Source organism: Vanellus vanellus (assembly GCF_965231255.1).
Source record: "Vanellus vanellus genome assembly, chromosome: 11".
Lineage (NCBI taxonomy): Eukaryota > Metazoa > Chordata > Aves > Charadriiformes > Charadriidae > Vanellus > Vanellus vanellus.
In genome coordinates this window covers 8,009,211-8,030,712 of record NC_138916.1, presented here as the reverse complement: position 1 = coordinate 8,030,712, position 21,502 = coordinate 8,009,211, and the positions used below count along the sequence as shown (strand labels likewise).

The following is a 21,502-nucleotide window of genomic DNA, read 5'->3' as shown; positions in this document are numbered from 1 at the left end:
GAAGAGAGAGGAGGTTTCAGGTGAGTTACGGCAACCGCTCTGGTGCCTGGGGGGGAAAAGGCCTCCACCTCCCCTTCTCCCCTCTGCCCTGTAAATCTCTGTCAACCCCTGTTGCTGCCTCCAGATTATAGGGCTTTTAAAGAGAAACTCTTAATTATCTTCATAATCAATTTGTCGGGGCCATTAAGGCCTATTAGCGCAGCCAGGGCACTGATGCAGTTACAGAAATGGGAAGACATAGGCTGGAAAGAAAAATGAGTGCATACAGGAAGACAAGCATATAAAAAAGTTTTTTCTTCTAGTAAAACGTTTTTGGATGTTTTCCGTGGTGACTTAGGGGCTGGGCTTGCTCTGGTTTTTGCATGGTCTTGGCATATATTGTTCAGAAACCAAAGAGATGCCGGGTTGTGAAAATAGAATACAGCTACCCCGATAGAAACATTTAGAAGTAGTGTGAAATCTGTCGGTCCAGCAGCACACGTATTTGATGTTAATATATAAAACATAAAAATCAAATACACAAATACGTGTGTATTTGATGTTCTGAGAGATGTCAGTATGACACATAGCCAGGAAACAGCCATAGGGATTATTTCAACCTCTGTATTTATAATCGGGTCTTGGGAGATGAAAAAAAAAGAAGTCTGTTTTGAGGGCTAATGAGAAGCTTTGGAAGAGTATGGGAAAACAAGTCTAAGTAAAGTATCTGTGGAAGACAACCTTCAAAACACTTGTCATGTTTGTCGTAAGAAGCTGTATAAGTCACTTCAATGTCAAGCATCGTGTTGGCGATTATAATATTTACTCGTCTTAAAACAATAGAAGTTACAATATTATATGACACGTGAAAGTTCTCACACTTGGCAAAATTGGCTTCTCCAGTTTTGAAATGGCTTTCAGAAAGACTCGCTAGTTGGGGAGCAAGGTTTATGGGGAGAGGCCTTATCTTTCATTAGCCCAAAGCATAGGATTAGAAATAACAGACACATTTTGAGGCAAAGGGATCGAGGGACCGAAAACAGGCAGAGTGACTGGGCTTCGCAGGGAAGCTTGCTTAAATGCTTGTCCTTGCTTTACCTGCTCTGAAAACAAGAAGCATTTCAGTCCCTAGGCTCTTGCTTTAGCACTTTTCACAAGTATTAAAATGTCACACGTTTAAAAAAAGAGACGGCAGTTACAGCTTTTCAGCTTGCACGCTGGATTGAACTGACAGATGTGTAAAGAAAAGATTTAGCTAATGAAATTGATATAATGTGCACTTTTCTGGGAAGCCTGTGCTACCGAAAAACAGAAATGCAAGATGTGAGAAACATTCATCCAAGTGTGGTACATACAGCGTCTGCCCTGTTAGCTTTGCACCAGAAGTATTTTTGCTTGGGATCTTTCTGTGCTGTCTGTGCACCTTTAGCTAGATTGAAGCATCGTTTTGATGAGAGCCTCTTGGCATCACTGTGACACGGGCTGTGCCACGTAGTCCCATGCAACAAGGAAGGTTTCTCTGGTAACGCAGCAGAGTCAGGAAGATTTCTGACTGCATATTTCTCAGATTTAATGTTGGAGTTTATGTAGAGATACACCCTTAGTCACATATGTTTATCTTCTCAAGTGCTGATGTGTTCTGAGTAAGCAAGTGCACACCCAGTTTGAACCAGTAGCGCTAAGAGCAGAGCCGAGCCCCCCGTCCTGGGGACAGGTGCCACCTCTGAGTTTCTCTGGAGAACTTCTGGTGTGGCAAGTGTAAATCGGTGTACAGATCGGTTCGCAGTATAAATGCCTAGAGAGCTGGAGAAAATCTAATCAGCTGAGAGAAATAAGTGAAGTTTGGACTCTGTATCAGTATAAGCAGTGTGATGACTCATAAAAAACAATCTCAGTTAGAACTTCACATCTTTTTGAACCTCTTATTTACCATGTTGAACATATCCAATATTACTCTGTGGTCGAAACTTGATTTTGTAAATCTTGAACTAAAATTGTATTTAGTTATTTTAAACAAATATCTTATTGAAAATGTATTTCAGGTTGCAGTTACCGGGATCACGTGTAAAAAGCATGCATGTTTTCTGAGGGCTTTTGAGTGAGTCAGTGACAACTGGTTTCACTGAGTCTATATCCAGCCAATACTGTATGAATCTCCAAACTAAAATAATAGGCATCTAAGGATTTCTTGCACATGCATGGTGGCATATCTTGCAGGACCACTCGAAAACTGTAATGCAGTTATCTTAGGAGTGAAGCAAGCAATCTCAGCTCAGATGAGGCAAGGATGCTTTTTGTCCACAAGTTTGGAAACCTGCAGCTGCGGAGATCTACGTGCTTGAAGTGTAGGTTAATGATATGTAAGTGAAAATACATCATCATGTTGTCTTTGCCAGTAAACGCAGATTAAAACGTCCCTGTCTTTGGCCACTTATTCCCGCTTCTGTGTTACACAGATAATTTTTTAACCAGTATCACTTCAGTTATCCTATGGAGGCGGTGACACGGTGCAAGAGCAGAAATGAGTGGTCAATAACGTTAGAAGAATGCAGAGCTTCCGTCACGTTGGTGTATATTGCCCGCTGATTTCATGTGCGATGACATACCAAAGCCCAAAAGCCAACCCGTGACATGTTGTTCTTTTTTTTCCTGACAACAACAGGTCAGGAAATAATGCAATATCCTCCCACACTAAGCACTTTCTATTCGATTATCCCCTCTTGTGTATTGCCATCTCGAAACTGTTACATAAAATGAAAACCTTTTAACTTATTTTAAAAACTTGTAATGAGTTTTAGTTGTATAATTAAAAAGATTAATATTACCCACACTGTAACAGTTACAGAAGAAATATTCCACCAGGGCATACTGCAAAACCACACGTTGTCCCTGGGAGCTAAGTTTTGCTATTGATTGCAGACACAGCTAAAATAGGATATGTAGTATCACGGGTAACCAGATGTCTCCTCAGTTGCTAAAAACTAAAAGTGACTGAAAAGCACTCTTAACTTTAAGACGGGAAGTACGGGATGGCCAATAAATTTGTCTTCAATAAGATCTGTTGAGGGTGGAGGCTGAATTATTGAAACAGGGAGTTAAAACTCATAAAACTATGTTCTATGGCAGTATTTTATAGGAAAATACTATTTGGCACATTCGTGTCCCAGGCTTAATGTATTTTTGAATGGTAATGGTTTTGAAAGGGAGCCCCAACAAAACCATCGCAGACCAGTGGTGACACCACTGTGCAATATAATCATCCAATAATATATAGTTAAGAAAGCTGCAGGTGGTACAAATAAGATGACTTGAGTTTCTTCCGCTGACACAAACAGCGATCTTTTTAAAGTGCTTTTCTTTTAACTGTTTTTAATATCTGAAGGTAGAAACCAAAGCAAATACGAAGGTGGAAAGGGTTCATAACCCTCTGGGCGTGACCATCAGGAGCTTAATCCCCTTACTTACCTCCTCTAAACCTCACTGAAGTCACTCTTATAAAGCAGGTGCTGCTAGGACAGAGCTACCAACTAAGGTAAAGATTACACTGGAATTACTGGGTGTAATCTGGTGTTCCTACCTCTAAGTACATCGTTAGTCCCTTGACTTGATGGACTTGTGCATGTGCGTTTTAAAAGAATAGTTGGAGTCTTGTACCAGTTGTAATGGAAAAGGCTGGAGGACGAAAATAAATTTTGAGATTCTAAAAGTCAAAAGCTGAGTGGCAATAACAATAATAGTTTTCGGTAATTGAAGTTTTGACATATTTGCAATTACGCAATAAAGTGTCTCTTATATGAAGAATTGAGAAGCAAACGAGCTCACACTTCTGCGTTATAAACTTCGTTAGTAGTGTAACAGCTTTCGCTATATATTTTGGTGTTGAATATAACGATTTTCAGTACTTATTTTCATGTTCTCTATGCGTGCCCTTCTCATGAACAAAAATGAGTCACAATAATTTCCTGTGCTGGTCATCGCAGCCGCAGTATTTGTGCTCAAGAACTTGGAGAAGTGAGCCGAGGTTTCAAAACGATCTTGGTTGGAAAACCGCACCTCTGCAACCCCCTCCCTCCCCATCCTGCTTGGTCCTTATACTCGGGGCTTGCTCTTTGGGTGTCAGAGAACAGTTTTGTCGCTGTATCTTGTGCAAGGGTTCCTGGACAAATCCTGGGTTTGAACAGGGAGTTGTTTGCCAGCGAGGTGATCAAATCAATCAATTTTATTAAGCTGGCCCTGGGCTGCCTTTCCAAAATACTCACAGTTTGTAAGTAACCAAGATCTGTACCCTGATGTGCGTTCCTTCCTCGCTTTCACTTACCCAAGTTACCTGTGCAGTTAATCTTTGGTACGTGTTGCTTGCTGTCTGGGCAAGCATTTTTAAGAGTGAACTGCTAGTCATGCTCGCTGAAAGCAAAATATGGAAAATAAGAATTCTATATCAGCGGAGCGCGTGTGGTACTTGTCTGTGGTGTACCTGTTTCTGGGACTGGAACCACATCAGCAGTGAATGTACGCCTGCTTACGTTTCACAGCCGTCTTTGATTATTTTTACTGTCACTTCTCTACCAAATAAACCTGGAGAAAGTAGAACAATTCAGAATATCTGACATTTTGACATCCAGTGGCTACTTATAGCGAAGCATTTCGTAAAATCAGCCTTGATCAGCTGCAGGGCATTTAGATATACAGTCCCGTTCACAAAACGTCTGTCTGGGATGGGAAGTAGAATAGAATAGTTTTACATAACATTTCTGTAATAAATTAGCTCTGCTGTCATGAACCAAGCTTAAAACTCATGGATAACATTTTCTTCAACAGTGGTCTCAGATTTTGTCACTACACATAATTCTACAGATGACAAAGATTCTCTTAAGACCCGGTCCAAACCAGGGAGACAAGAGCTTCTTTTTATAAGGATATCCCAAAATAATAACTAAAGAGACTACTCTTCAGCTCTGCAGTGATAAATTCTTTAAGTATTTTAAGGCTGAAAATAATCTTGCTTTGCCACTGCAACCTACTTTTAATTCTATTTGTACACTTGCCATTTGTTTAAAAATCAAAGTGATATTCTGTCTGAACAGAAAAACCTTGCACTGTGTTAAACCTAATACTTTTTTAAGGTGTTAAGCAAGAAATAACAATGAGTTTAGAACAGCAGGAGTTTAAGACAGCCTGCCTGGCAAAACAGGCTGGGTTTATTCCCATTCAGGGCATATCCAGCCTCTGGTGCATTCTTGATGTGTGTGCTTTAACCTGTCAATGAGAGGTAAAGTACAGTTGTTTAGGATTTTTTCTTTGTCTAATGGTTCCAGTATGTGAGAGGCAATGGGTCTGTCCACTGTCTGTGGAGCAGTTGTGTGCAGTCGCTGCAGAAGAGGCAACTGCAGTGGTACACAGCCTTTTACAGAGGAGGTGGATATAGGAAGCAAGTTTTAACTGCGTGGAAACGGGAGGGAGATAAGAATCATTACTAGACAACATTACTACGTTAATCTTTTTCCCTAGGGACTTGATTCAGCAAGGCACTGAAATTCTGCGTAATTTTAAGGACATGAATTTCCCACAGCTTTCTTGAAACCGCTTTCTTGTGTCTTGAGGTGGAAACAGATACTTTCTTCTCTTGTGGTTCACAATTCTGATTGTGAAATCTGATTTTCTCTTCCCCTTTTTTTCTTCGTTCCTAAAATGCTGAAATCAGGTGGCAATTACAAATACAGAACGTACAATATCGACTGAACTGCTTGACATCATTGATAATATATAGGCATATTTATAGCTAAGCATCTCCAGACTACCTCACAGGGCAGCAAAACCATCTGATACCTCTGAAAGATCTTCGGTGAATTGTTCTCTTTCTGAGCCACACACACCACAAACCCCACAGGAAGTTGTCTCGGTAGCGGCTGCGGTTCTGCAGTTTCCTTCTTCCCCGTCCTTAAGGGGTCAAAACATTTCTTAAAAAGTTAAATTGACACAGGGTAGAGAACAGACTTCCTGCTCTTGCAGTGTAACAGATACACGTGCCTGCGGTTTGAAAGGAGGATTCACCCACCTGATTGTCCTTCTGTGTCCTTTCAATCAATTTAGGGTTATGGTTTGAACTATACGGATTAAATAGTAGTTTTATTTTTAGGTTTCCTACCAAGAAAATATAATAGTACTTTTTTTAGACGTCTCCCAGGAGCAGGTATTTAAAGGATGAGTAAAGCACTTGCTTTTCTTCAGCTGTTGACTTTTAAGACAATTTTCTCTCTACAGATGAGGAAGCCACCCTGTTTGCAGGACCTAAAAGGGCAGTATCGGGAATATGATTTAAAATTCTGATCCTTCGGCAAACAGATGGGACTTGGTATATAGATCTGTATCTGACTGAATGTGCTATATATATAGGGCATATATATGCATAAACACTGACACATATATATCCCTCACTATGTATCAATATGTGTATATGTATACATAGACATTTACTCTTTCCTTAAAGCCTTTTTAAAGCAAATACATGAATGTAGTGCTATCCCAACAGTTTTAAAAAATATAACTTGCTCATTTCAGAGATGAATTTTGAAATACTTCATTAAGAATTTAAAAAAAAAGGTAAATAGGAGTATCATTCAAGGTTTCTTTCACTTAGTATAATTATCTTAGTTTGATTCAAGCAACATTTGACGAACATTTGATCTGGCATTTTCAGTACTGTTGATGGTAACTTTGCTTGTGAGCAATTTATTAATGAAGAGATGGAAAAGTTCTCCTGAAGGAAGAACTTGAAAGGACAGGAACATGTCCCTGTTATTGCTTTGTTTAAAAACAAGCAAAAACATTCATTAAAATAATTTGCATCTATCAACAAATATATGCATTTTACCAATGCTAGTAGAATAAGATGGCATTTCTAGCTCCTCTAATTCATATCAAGAGTAGAGATGGAGTTTTAAACAACTTTTGGAAGGAAGGAGAAGGGAGATGGGGAGGGAGGGAAGGAAAAGAAGGACCAAAGAAAAAAAACAGGAAAAATGAAAAAAGATTGAGAGGAAAGAAGGAAGGAAAGAAAGAGATAGAAAGAAACAAAAAAGGAAAGAGAAGTAAAGGAAAGAAAGGAATCCCATTAGTCTGTGGGCCAAAAGAGTATATATGTCCTCTCCCAGACTGGCGAGAGATCATCTGTGATCATTTTATTTCCACTGCCAGATGTTTCAAATGCCTAGATAGAAGTCCTTCCTTGACAAATAGTCTCCATCCTTGTCAAATTCAGTGGATGGATTGATGGCATTTTCTCATCCAGTGTCAGATGATACAAAAATGGCACCCCCGTCTTTGCTGGAACTTTCTTCGCTTAATATTTTTCTTTCACCTTTGTATTTGTTCTCCATCTTTCTCCCAATACCTGAATAACAACTTTCTTTCCCATGGTCCTTCTCCCTTATTTTAGGGATCCATCTCCACCTCTCTGTGTTTGCATGCCTGCGCTCCTCTTTCACTCCCCTCTTGTACGTATGCCTCATCTTGTTTGACGGTCTTTAGTCTTTGTTCTCGGTCTGTCCGCCCCAGCCTGCAGGCACTGCCCACCCTCCTACAACTGTTCTTATTCCAGGGGGGGCAGATGAAAGGGAAGGATGATTTTCCCCTACTCTTTATCAGGTCACTCTCCTCTCAGTTTCTTCTTCTGCGTCTCCGCACCTTGAAACCTTCCCCCTCCTTCCTGTTGTGATCTCAGCCTTTTCCTTCCTTCCTCCGCTGGTCAATACTCCCAGACTCCGGCAATGAAGCCCGTGAGCACAAAGAAATGTCACACTCCACCTTCTGCATGGGTAGATAGATTAAAAAGGATAATATCTGAGGCTTAGTTACATCTAGCAATTAACATATAAAACCCGTGCAGTAGTGTTTTCATGGCGGGGGCCAGCAGAGGAGCTTTGGCAGAAGGCCGTGCTGCAACACAGGAGACCTCCGACGGGGACAAGCCCCTCCGGAGCTGAGCACAGCCGCTGCGGGAACAGGGGGGCGACGCCTTGGCATTCCTCCGGTGCCGGAGGGTCGGGGATGGTGCTGGGGGAAGCCAAAGGTCCCTGAGGCTCTGGGGCTGTTCTGGGGAGTGGGCTGGCACTGTGTGCTCTGAGGGAGAAGGTGCTGAGGGTCACTCTGCCTTCTCCGCGCCGTGGCCGAGGAGTTGGCCTTTCCCCCCGATTGCGGACTGCTGCCTTGGGAATTTGCTTCAGCTATTTCCTGCAATATGAATTTGTTTATTTTCAAAGCAGAACAAACGTAAAGCTCATACAGTAGCTTTGGGTAGGGCGTTTCTTTGTAGAGCAGCGATTTGGATCATTGAATTATTGCCTCTTTTTAAGACTTGAGATACTGCTGAAGACGGCTGGGAGCACAAAAGCAGCTGGTGGCACATAAAAAGTACAACTGCAAGAAAGTTGTGGCTCTGATACCATGCCTTTTGCTGTCACCTATGGCTTGTGAAATGTTGGGAAAATGAGTGCAGAATACTCCCCTTTTGGCCTGTGATTTCTTTTCCTCACCTCCTCTCCTTTCCCTGGGAGCTGGTGGATCTGGTTAGTCATGGAACTTTTGCTCTAGTCCAATATTTAAAGCGTAAATCAATCAACATAATAAAGTGCGGACCGTAGGGATGTGGGAAGACACAGAGCGTGCCGTCTTTTCCCCAAGGTTGGAAGCACTGTAGCGGGCGGTTCTTTGGGAGGTGGTTCGGGTGACAGAGGGGTTGGTCCCACAAAGCTCCCGCAGCCCCAGCCGCATTTCGGGCGGCGCGGGCGGAGGCACCCGCCTCCGCAAGGAAGAGAACATGTTTAAAAAGCCTTTTTCTAAACGGAAAGAAAAAAATATGTTTGCAGTGTTTCTCCCAGTGCTTAAATAAATACTTACTTTGTAAAAGGCACTAAAACCTCTTCGCCTAAAGTACTTGAAAAAGTTTATTTTTTGAAGCCGCGGGGAGCAGTTGGTGGTGCCGTAGGAAATGCTAAGGCGATGCAGTCACCACCTTAAACCAGCCCCAATCTCCCGAGCTGTTTTCTTTTTGTGCCTTTATTGCTTTTATCTCGGGAACAAAACGTACGATTAGGAACTCGAACGCGCGTGTCCCGCCCCTTCAAACAATGGACCAACGCAGCCGCAGGTCTGAGCGCTGCCCCAGGGACACCCCGGGCCCGCCGTCCCCGCCCGAGGGACACCCCGGGCCCGCCGTCCCTGCCCCAGGGACACCGGCGCGGCCGCCGCCTCCCCCGGCCCGGCCCGGCCCGGCCCGGCCCCGCTCCGCGCCGCCCCCCGCCCCGCCATAGGCCGCGCTGGGCCGGCAGCCGCCCGGCCCCGCCGCCCCGACCATCGCGCGGGGGGGTAATCCCGGCGGGTCGGGCTCTGCGGGCCGCCCCCACGCCAAGCGCGGGGCGGCGGGGGCGGCGGGTCCGGGGGTTGCCGCTCGGGCGCCGCCGTTCGTGAGGGGGGGGGGGGCCGGGCCGGGCGGCGGGGCGCGGGAGGCGGGGGGCGGCGGGGCGGGGCGCTCCCCCCGCCGGCGGGATGGGCCGCGCCGGCAGTCAGACATGTCTGTGGCCGGGCGGGGGGAAAGGCACGCGGCGGGCGGGCGGCGCGGCCGCTGAGGGGACGGGCGAGCCGAGGGCAGCGCGGCCGCTCCCGGCGGCGACGGCACCGGCCTCCCCCTTCCCCCTTCCCGCCGGGCGGGAGAGCGGCCGGACTGTTACCAAACTTGAGCCTCCGCTCCGCTCCGCTCCCCTGCCCCTTTCTGCCTCCCTCCTCCTCCCCCGTCCCCGCCCCGCCGCCCTCCTCTCCTCTCCTCTCCCTCCTCCCCCCCGCGCCCTGCGATGTTTATTCGGGCGGCGGCAGCGTGAGGCGCGGGCGGCGGCGGGGAGTTTCTCTCCCCCGGCCTGAGTAGTCGCAGGCGCGCACACGCTCGCCTTACTCCGGGGGAGAGAAGGAAACAAAATGTCTGCCAGGGCCGCGGCGGCTTCCACCAAGGTAAGGCTCAGCCTCGGGGCGGCAGCGCTCCCTCCCCGATCTACTCCCCGCTGTCCGGCCCCCTGCCGCGCCGTGGAACCTCGCCGGGCCCCGCCGACTGCGGCTTCCCTTGCCCGCCCTCGGGCTGCGGGCAGTCGCGGGGGGCCGCTCGGGCCGAGGGGGTGGGCGAGGCGGGCCGGGGCCTCCCGGCCGCCTTCCCCGGGCGCCCGGCGAGCTCGCCTTCCCTCCCGTCGGCTGGCCGCGCCGCCGAGCGCGCAGGTGGCCCGCAGCCCCCGGGGCCGCTGCCCAGCCGCCCGCCCGCCTACCTGTTGGACGTGCGGCGGCGGGGTGGGGGCCCGGCGCCGGGACGGGGCCGCGGGCGAGCCCCGGCCCTCCCCCCAAGCCGTGCCGTGCCCGCGTGGGGGCGGCCCGGGCCCCCGGGAGCAGCCCCCGGTGTCGGCCGCGGCGCGCTGGGGCAGGCCGTGCCCCTTTGTTCCAGGCTGCGGGGTCGGATGGCAATTAGGAGAGGCTCGAGCGGGAGAGTCCTGCACGGCAGGATTTTTGTGCAGCCGCTGAATCAGCCGGGGATGATTGTTGCTGACATGCGGTAAACAGCTCTGGGGCGGCGGTAATCCCTCAGACAGTGGTGCCGGCCCCCCGCCCGCCCCGCCGGTGCTGGGGTGCAGGTGCGGGCTGCCCGCCCCGGCCGCCGCCAGCGCCGCCCGGCCGCCCCCGGGGCGAGAGGTGGGGTTAAGGGACGCTCAACAGGTTATTTTTCTTCCGTGCGAAATTAAAGGGTTCGCTTTGAAACGAGTTTGAATTTAAATCTCGAGGTAATTTCTAGCTGCGAGCCCCGCGTAGCTGCCCCGGCTGCGGCGTGAGGAGCGGCCGGCCCTGCTGTGGCCGCGGCTCGGCGCGGCGGCGTTTGCGCCCGGGTGAAACTCGGCGGTTTCGGTCTGATGTCACTTGCTGGTATGCGCTTACTCAGGCCGGCTGCTCGGCAGGGTGAAGCAAAATACACACCTGATTGCAGTACTACCCGCAAACTTCGGGCTGCCCGAAATGCTAAGTTACTCGTAAACGTACTAGTTAGTTGTAAGACGTTGTCGTCTAGTTGTGAGGTGCTGGTAAGCTGTGGCGATTTGATCGATTCCCAAAGTTTTACTTCCAAGAGGTATTCAAGGCAACTTCGGTTTCCAGAGTGCGATTTTAAAAAAACTTACAGGCCAGTGTTGACCCTGCGGAGTGTCCCAGTGCCCAAACCGCCAGAGTCGCACGCCCCTTTCGAAGTGTGCTTTCCGAGATCCTGTGTTACGTTTTAACATACATGTGCACACCTTTCAACAATAAACGCGTACGATCGGAGAAGTAATTTATTTCGGGTGATATTTCAAACTGGTGGTGTCGCCCAGCTACCGAGACAGATAAAGCATGCTTTTACCCCCCTGTTCAAATGCGTTTATATTAACAACAAACAGGACTTTCGAAGATGAGCGTTATCTTTGCTCCTAAGAAGAATAGTGTAGTGTTAGAATTCTGCCACACAAGGAATTGTGAGAAATTGCATCAGCTTAAATTTTGCAGGTTTTCTTTCGTGTAAAATTGGTGTGTGAGGTTCCCGCTTCCAGTTCAAAATACTCTCTTAAAATACAGCTATTTTGTGAGGATGTAGAAAAATACTGCCTTCCACAGGTGGCATGCGCTGTCTTAAAAAAAAGATTAAGTTTTTTGAAATACAGAAGTATTATCTGTGTTGACTGTAGGCTGATGCACAAACTGGTGTAAAATTGAAAGTTGTGGCTTACTGTAGCAGTTATTTGAAACTTCTTCCAGATCGTGGTTGTATCAAATGGGCCCTTTGAGCATGTATACATGTATACAATACTAGCTGAACTAATTATACTGAAAGGCATGTTAATTTAAGAATGTTGCAAAATGTAGTCTCTCTCCATTTAACTCTTCGCTGGTATACTTTCAGATTTTATAAAAATCATGTATTTGAAATAGCACACCTCTTTCTCAGGAAAAAAAATAAATTTTATAAGTCCTGGAACTCTTTCAGTGTAAACTCTTACAGCCTGTAATAGCCTTCTGTCAAAGTTATTTCTTACTTTTTTGATCTAGATCACAGAGGTGTCTTTAGTGCCTAGAATCTTACGCATACGGTTCGTATGAATTTCCTTTTCAAAATAAATGCTTTCAGTAGATGGGTAACGTTATTTCTACTTCAGCCATTAGTTCCTGAGCTGCTGTTCATAGGGTTTTAATAATTGTAGATGGAGGGGATTATAAATATTTTAGAAATACTAGAATATTGGAGGACTTCTGTATTCAAGTTTCAGATCTTGTTTCCTTCAGTCAGCCCTTCAGACGTGGTATCTGATTTCTCATTTTTGGGGTTGTAATGAATTAAAAAAAACTGTGAATGGTTTTGTCTTCATAGTTACTAAACATACTTTTTAGCTTTGTGGGCCTTGTGTCCGTGTCCGCCTTTATCCTGGCCCACTTGACCAGAAGAGAACTAAATAAAAAAAAAAAAAAAAAAAAATTCATTAACTGAATAAGTCTTATTTGTACACGTGGGAATCTTGGCTGGTATGATTGATTGTGTTATGCCCCGTTATCAACAGTCTTTATGCTACCTTCCGCTGCCCTTCAGTTTTGGTTACTTAACTTTTTCCCTGCTGTGCTGTAAAAGAATGTGTTTTTTATTAAGGTTTTAAATGCTTGCTGTAGCTGTTGGCAGTATACAACAGAGAATGGTGAGAGAAATGAAATCTTGCTTGCTATCTAATCTAGTGGTGACTGCAAAATATAGGGGGCCTAATCTCTTCTGATGTCTTTTTGAACAATACTAATGGATGCTGTGGCAATGACTGTGTCAGGGTATTAGTAATGAGATGTAAAGCTTTCCACCTTTAAGCTGAGGGTTCAAATGTAGTCCACATTAGTTAAAAAAAAAAAAAAATACAAATGCTTTTAAGGAGTAAACGTGGGGACAGGACTTCGTGAGTCCTTGAGCCTTTTTGAATGCTGAACCTGAGTTCTTGAGACTTCCTTCTAGTTTTACATACGTGCATAAAGAATATTTCCCAGTCTTTCACCTCAGTCCTGTAATTAATTGGATTTTGGTTGCTCTAACTGTCTTTCCAGCTCCAGGCACGTATCTATTATCTGCCACTTCAATCGAGTTTCTTCTTCTCAAGTTGAGAACTTGATCATGTTAACGGTTCAAGACTTGCTGATTGCAGGGACTCTGGTTTCCTCTGTTAGAGGGAACGACCGGTAGTTTTCATAAACGTGGGTTAGTGTCCTACCCCAAATTCTACTTGGAGATACCAGTGTATTTTTTTCCTGTAGAGGATGTATGTGCAAGCTTATAAACTGTTTTAATGTGCTGTAACCGACGATATAGCTAAGTTTGGAACAGTATTTTGTTGTTCCTATTTAAGTCTATATGAATGCTATAATGTTAGATCAATTCTCTGACTGTTGATGAGATTCTTCAACTATAACAACAAAGAAGATACATAGAAAATGTAAGTGGTGAAGTAGCACCAAGTATTGAAGTAAGCTGAGGATTTCATTTAACATCAGAACCTACCTTCTGTTTGGAAAAAAGATCCTATAAAATGACTGCACTTAATTTTGATAGTGTTTCCATAAGTTGTATTTGAACCTTAGGAAATACTTATTTTAATGTTTTGTTTGCAGAGAAGAAATTATCTATGTAACTTGTATTTTGGCTTTGGATTTTCTTATGTTCTTTTACTGTTATGGTTATGACTATAGGCAACTTCACCTACCACGTGATAGTGTAGATGCATTTTTCAGTATGAATTATGTTGTAATGACGTGAGAAGAGCCATGAGCTCCACACTTTGTAGATCATTATGAAGTATATTCTGGAGTTTGCTTCTGATTCAACATGCAGCACAAAGATTACTGTAATGTAAACAGAGCTTGCGGTCTGACTGTGCCTGGGAACTGGTTCCACCTTTATAGGGTGGAAAATTGTTAAGACCTTATCAGTGACCAGCTAGCTAATCTTTGTTTCAAGGAAAACATCTAGAAATGGGTTATTGTATGTCATAGGTATTTTGAGGTGCACATTGTACTACTGCTTATGTACTATGAGACTAGATATTGAGCTTCTGCCTATGTGAAAAAAGGCTCAAAAGATGCTATTTTGAATTGGTGCTTGAAGTCAAGAGTGGTCTTTGAGCTTGAGTATATGTCTGCATTGACACTACAGTGTGCCATAGTGGTCAAAACTTGCTGGTATGAGGACTCATGAAAATACTTGGTAACAAGACCTCAGCCTAAGATACTGGGTTGAAAACAGAACTGTAACTAGTGAACTATTCAAGCTGTGAATTGTGCTAAATACTTTGGATTTGTTACTTGAAGTGCTACGCAAAAGTATTGTCTATCTCAGGTCAAAGCACTCATCTGGAAACTTTGATACAGAGTTCGTGAAGTGTTTGCCCATTTCGCAGGCCATGCCAATAAGCTTGCTGTAGGAAATAGGACCCTCTCTCCTGTTTTCTTTTCCTGTCCTCTATAACGAGAGGAAAGCTGATGTCTTGTGTATATTGGGGGCGCAGGGGGAAATCAGATTACAGTCGCGCTGTGGGGAGAGTAAAGCCATATGTGCGTCTATGTCAAAATCAATAGTCCTAATGTTTGGTTTATTAACACTGTGTCAGATTCTCAGTGTCTGTTTGAGTTGAGGGATAGTATTTGAAGCAAATGCTTATTGTTTATAGGATGTCTGAAGTTATGTAATCTGTACAGCAAACTACCCTCTGGTTAAGAAAGACATCGGTCATTTATATCCCCTGAATTTTTCCTGGTTATCCTAGTACGAATGCAACAAAAATGAATATCAAACTATGCTCAGTGTTTTCTCAGGCAAATATATTGCTAATGACTTCTTCACTGAATGTACTGATTAAGCAAACAGCCGTAGGGAAGTCTTAAAATGAATTCCGTGACTCTGTGCAGTGTATTTATGCTGAGTCCAAAAAGTCCTGAAATGAAAACATTGTCTTGTCTTATAATTATGCTATTTTAGGGACAGATTATTTAAATATGCGCTCCATGCTCATAAATAATAGGGGTGCCCTTGTTTCAAGGGGCTGTGATGTGCTTTGGTGAAGGATCTGAGAAAATGGAGAAAGGTGTTCATCTGAATGCTGTAAGGTCGAGTGTGGGTCCCTTTGATCCTGAAGAGTGACGAGTGCTGCTGAGGCCACAGGTGTGGTGACTTGTCTAGGGACAATGGTGTCTGCTTGGTTATCCGTGGGATTTTTGTGCTGTGGTGTATCCTTAGGTAACTCCTTAAGCCAGAAGCCCTGTGGGCTGTTTGAGTCATGTAGATGGGCTGCTGCAGGGTTGGAGAATTGCCCTGGTGTGTGCAGGACTGGGCACTTTGCTCACATTTGTTGCTCCTGACTCTGCAGGATCTTCAGTAGCTCTCTAGAGTTGGCTCCTGGCTTTGCACATGAGGATTTATTTAGACACTTGGAAAAATTAAATTTCTTGTAGGTGCTAAACATTTAAATATTGGCTTTATGTTAAAATAATATTTTTTTTTTTCCTTGAGGGTATTTTATAATCTCTAATAGGATTCTTTTTTCCTAATCCATTATAAACAGATGTTCTGCCCTTTTGTGGTGGGGGAGGGCAGCCTAAATTCGGTAAGATGATAGCAGCAGGGAGTGTTGCGTTGGAGAAGTTCACGCTCTTATGAGAAGTGGGCAAGCGTACTGTGACTGTTTTTGGCCTGCACAACTCATCATAAGGTGTCTTGTTAGTTTTACATAGCAGAGGAAGCAATAACAAAACTTGGTACTGTTCTGACAGTCTTTTTGTCTCCCCACCCCACCCCCACGTAGGCAAAGTATTGATACGCTAAAAATAGAAATGGAGCAAAAGTAGGCAGTTTCTTTGATTTGTAGTTCCAAGCCTTTTTTCCAGTAAGTACTGCACAGAAGAGCAGTCTCCTGTCTTCCTCACCACTGCCTTTCACATTTGAGTTCTTGCTTAGGAACTTAATTACAAAATATTTCCCCCACCCCTCCTAAACCAGGCAGTAATTACTTTTCAACTCGTGATCCTTTGGGATCCTATAGGCTGTTCCTTGCCCAATTTGAATGAGGTCCAGTAATAGTGTCTTCCCCTCTGCCCCACTGGGTCAGCAATCATTTTAACAGATGGCCCCCATTTACGTATCCGGCTTTAAATTTCTCTTGTAAATATTAAATGGCCCTGTTTCAGCTATTTGCACTCTAGGCTGGTGACTGTTTCTTATGATGTATCCAGGTGGGACATAGAATAAGCGAGATGCATTGAGAAAGAGACAGTGTCTTTCAGACTTGTAAATACCCTTCAGAGCATATGGTCAAGCTTTTGGACATAGCTCTTTAAGAAGAGTTGGTGTGGCTGAAAGAACATCCATGGGTCTTTCCTGCAGACCTTGTTGATTATCTTTCTTTAGACCACAACCCCTACAACGGTGTCGCTGTTGCTACAGCGTTAATGACTTGGTTAAATTTATTATGAAGTTGGATAATACAAAAACTATGAAAAAGTAACTTGTGGCTGAAGAGAAACTGCTCAGATTTTAAGTAGAGTTAAATAAAAGGAAGTAATAACCTTAAATTATAACTAGAAGCAGTAACATAATTAAACAGGACAGATTGTGAAATTTGAACAATGATGTCAGGTTTTATAGTACTTAAATTACGAGCAGTGGTGACATGAGTTTGCAAAAGGACTGACCTGGCACACATTGCTATAAAATGATTTTAAAAAAGAAATTGAAAGGTCTTTAAAAAAAAAAAAGGCAAAGGGGGGAATATTTACACAGTTGCTTTCAGCTTCATTGAAAATATAGTAGGCTTAAATTATGCCATCTAAAGCTTCCTTTCTACTTTCCTCTAGTAGAAAGTAACAATTGGAATTACTGTAACTGTAAAACTCTAGAAGTAACTTTAAAAGGCGCTACTTGACAATCTGGTATCAAATAATTAGTCAGTTGTAACTAATATGTGATCAGGATAGTACCTGGGGCTCAGTGTGCCAAGTATTGTTTATCTGAACAAATTCCAAGGCTCATAATAAATCTGTAATTCATGTTCATTTTAGATGGCTGGCTTCCCTAGAATGAAATCTGGGAGAAGGCCAGATCATATTAACCCTCTCAGTACAGGATGCTTGTTTCAACACTTTGTCTCACTTGACCCAGCATTGTTCCTGTATATTATTTGGAAAAATACTCCTTTGCCCGTGAATGCCTCTATATGAAGTAGCTTCAAGTGTAGTGTTAGGTAGAAAAGGTACAGGCTTTTCCTGTAAATCTGGACTCCCTGAAATAGTGTTTCCAGTGGGTATTAAGATCTCGAAGGTATGGCTTTCTGACAAAAGAACTTGTGTTTCCTTCAAAATTGAAATTAAGTTGTGGAAAGTGATTTGCCATCGCATAGAGGATAAAGCCTTCTGTTAATAACCCAGCTATGTAGGAATGGAAATTCCTGGAGGGTAATCTTGTATGAGAGAAATAAAGGGACTTGCATTTTGTTTGGGTTTTGCCCCCTATGGATAATGTAGACTGGATTAATGCTCCTAAAACAGGGAGTCTTTAGCTAGGGAATACAAGAAAGGTCTACAGGTTTATAAAAAGCATATTAATGGCTTCAACCAAGAACATGTTTCATCTGAATCGGATCCTGTGCTATAGAAGCACTCTGTAGTATGCCAGCTTATTTTGTACAGTCTTGCTCTCGTAGTTTATTGTAGTTTGCTTATTGTTGGTAATTAGATGGTAAATGTTCCTAGAGCAGCCCAGGAAGCTGCTGACTTTCAAACCTATCAGTAAAATTGTTTGAATACCCTGTCAGTATGCAATTCTGAGTATTTATTTATTTATATTCATCTTGCAGCTGCTGACCTCTGTATTTTATGCTTTTCAGGTGCGGTAGTACCAGTTAGACTGAAAAATAAGTGTTGCTTATCTGTAAGGTTGTAAGTGGGCCATGAAATGGTATCATCTTGGGGGTGGTTAGGAAGCTTCTTGACCGTATAGCACTAGCTTTATCAGAATTGTACGTTTTTGTTTATGCTGCCATCAGCAGCAGATCTGCAAATCTTGGGTAAAGGTCGTGTAAACCTATGTACTGTTACCTTCTCAAGTGAATGGTAGAGGCACTGTATCACTGCAAAGTTGTCATTGTCATCCATCCCATCCCCCCTGCCTCAATTATTCTGATATTATGAGTCTTGGTGGAACATTGTCTTTGCGACTCAGTATTTCTTAGACATCTCTGAAGCTGAAAATGCCTGCATTGGGGTATGCTTCTTCATGGAGGTGCCAAGAGTGCATCACATGAAGCTGATCTTTACAAACAAGGAGGATTCGGAAATTAATAAATAGCAGACATGTTTCAGGCTATTGCAAGGGAGTATTGTCTCTTGAGAATTAAGAGGGGGAAGCTGGGATGGCTAGGTTTGTGCAGTACTTTGTTGTTTTGAATTCTCTCACCTTCTGAATGAAAGGTTGGCATCTGGTTTCTCAAATGAGCTTTCACCATGGGGAGGCCCAAGATCTGTCTTTGGTTTTGTTTTAATTGTATTTACCTACCTTTCCTGGATTTTTGTGCAAGCTTCTGTTGGCTAAGCCAAAAGTGAGGACTGTGATGGGAGGAAAGGAACTACAGAAGGAAAACAGTTAGGGAGAAAAATGCTAGGTGGTATTTGAGGGAGAAAAGAATGAAAGGAAAGAGGTCACCAAAGGCAAGCAGATAGTTTTTAATCCTGAGTCAACTACCTGTTCTTCCTCTTCTTTCTTGCCTCTGCCCTCCCCAGCAAAGAAACCAAAACTTTAGCACAAAAGCTGAGATGTCTGGACTCTCCAAGTAATTATTGCGAAACCTTGTGTTATATGACTAAGCCTTGCTCACAGAATTGTCTCATCAAGACTAACTGCATAGTTGTCTTTAAAGATAGCTATTAAAAAAAATTAAGATCATAGTATGAGACCTAACCTCCAAAAGAGCCATAATAAAACAGTAGAAGTTTTGCTTATGTTGCGGGAGTGTTGTTTCTTGTAGCTGTCCTGCGAGCTTACTTGCTTGTTTCTCTGCTTTCTGTGAGAGAGGGCTGAAGGCAGTGGGGAGAAGAAAAAAATCATAAAAGCTTTTTTAAATGCTAAAGCAAATAAAGGACAGTTTGAAGGACGCTAGGATTCTATATAGAAATTCTAGATAATAAGACCTTCTATAGCAAGCTGGAAGTATTTCAACCTATAAGAATTTAAACTTCACATGAGGAATAAGAAGCTGTGAACAAAACATGCTGAAACGTACCTACTGCTTATCCTTTCTTGTACTGCGTTTGCAAATAATGGAAATCATCTCACATGCTAATTTGGGCGTTCCTCTTCAGTTATAGTATTTAGCTGAACATACTCACAGGTAACTGGGAAAGGGCAGAATCTCGAGTATGAGGATAATCTGGCAACTTACATCCTCTTAAATGCATGTCTGTACTTTTTTTTTTTAAGTCTTGTGTAGATAGCCAGCAAAGCAAGCATCATCTGAAAGTCTTTGATCTCAACTGGTTTAAGTTCCTCTAGATGGGACCTGAATTACAGGTGGAATAAAATGAAGAGCTCACCCTTGTGAGAATACTGTGCCATTTTCAGAGAGAGGAGGTGCTGACCTAAATGCTCCCAGTTGCTCAAAGAGCGGTAGTTTGAATTAGTTCAAAAGACAGTAACAGTTCTTGTGAAATGGAAAACTGTTCTTACAAATGACATGTTCTGGCTTAAGGAAAGTCCTTCTCTCCTCCAGCTAAACCAGTCTATTTAAGGAAGGGGGCCAGTCCAGAATTCTTGGTTTCACAATATGCCTTTCGCTTCCAGCTGTGAGGGAACACCACCCCAGTGGTCTAAAGGCACAACCCCTCCCACCCCCCCAAATGCTCTGTGCATACTGGAAGTATTGTTAATGTTAAGAATATGATTTTTCTTTGTTCATATTTGTCAGCTTCCTCAAACGTCCTGGGGTTTCTGCCCTCCTGATGCTGGGGAGGAGCTGGGGTGGGGGCTGTTGCATGCTGAGAAGAGCTGCAGATCGGATTGAAAATTGATGTCAGTTCCCCCCACCCCCAGAAGAGAATAACATTTCGGGAATGGCTGTCTAGTCAAGGCAAACTGCCACTCCCCTTGGGAGAGGAGAGTCCATGTTCCAAGAAACATCTCGCCGATAGCACTCTAGTCCCTGTTTCTCTGCCGGTATGCTATTCCCAGGAACCTGTCTCACTCTTTATCAAGTGGGGTTTCTCCAGTTAAGTTTTCCATCTGAAATACCAGATTACGTAATCAATACATGCCTTGTTGCAAATGAGATTTTGTCATTTTTGTCTGATTTCATAGCTGTCTGTCCAGCCTGTTAAGAGGAATTTTGGGGTTGGAAGCTGAAATATATGTGAAGTATATGTTTGGATTTTTAGTTTTGAAGAACTCTCTTTGCCTTTGAGGGTATATAAAGGCAGAAGTGATTAATTTGAAATAAACCGATGGCAGACTTCAAAGGTATTCTTACTTGTGTTTATCTGCAATTGGTAAATACCTCTATCTTGGGAAGGTGTGTAAACAATAGTAAGAAGCTGGTTGCTGAGAGCATTGCTCCTTCAGAATGACTAGTGGTGTTGCTTTTTTTTTTTTTTTTTTTCTTCAGCATTATGAGGATTCCTCTTCAGTCACTTGGATTATTGATAATGCTAGGACTGTAAACTTTGGCTGTAAACTTTGGTTGAAAACAATGTGAGATGTGTCTTGTACTTCAGACTGTGCTAGCATCTTAGTTTAAAATCCAAACAGGCAGGAGATGCCTTTTACACTCCAATGTGATATTTCTGCAGCTTGCATTTTGTTAGCCTGAACTCCTGATTACATTGACTAGCTTCCTTTAAAAAAATAATAATCAAACATGCCTTAAGTCATCACTGGTAATAAAAGTAGTTGAAACAAAAGCAAGTAGTCAGAGAAATGTTGTATGGGCTTTTTCCCTCCTTCTCTACAATTGAATGAAAATTGGGAATTTTTACGACGTTCTTTGTATTTGTCCTTGTTTTGACTCCCTTCTGTGTGAATCAAGAATGTTTGAAGTCACCTAGAGTGAAGTAGTAGAAACAGATGTTGTGGTGGTGGTGTAGTGGAGTAGGCAGGCAGTGGCTCTCTGTGCAGCGACAGGGCTACGCGGGCCGGGGCGAAGTGAGGTCCATGGCGAGCTGCCACTGCAGGTACCCGCTCCTCGGCCCTGGGCTGGGATTACTGTGCTCTCCGCTGTGCTGCGAGACGGGAGAAAAGCACACGAATCAAATAGCGAGTTGAAATAGTTTGACTCTTACTACAATCCTCATTAGGCTGATGGCAGCTAAATTCTACATTTTAAATCTTTTGAGGCAGGTAGGCTGAGCGATCCAATTTTTATTTTCCATTTTGAGAAAAATATTTGAATAAAGTCAATAACTGGCCTTG

General features: G+C 43.7%; 1 protein-coding gene across 1 annotated transcript in view; it reads left to right on the top strand.

The window, feature by feature from the left end:
- The first annotated feature begins 9,858 nt into the window (after positions 1-9,858).
- TJP1 (tight junction protein 1) overlaps positions 9,859-21,502 on the top strand; it is a 77,122-nt gene continuing 65,478 nt past the window's right edge. The window contains exon 1 of the mRNA XM_082488506.1: positions 9,859-9,978. Coding sequence (XP_082344632.1) covers positions 9,946-9,978 — 33 coding nt within the window. The 5' untranslated portion in view covers positions 9,859-9,945. The remainder of the gene's footprint in view (positions 9,979-21,502) is intronic.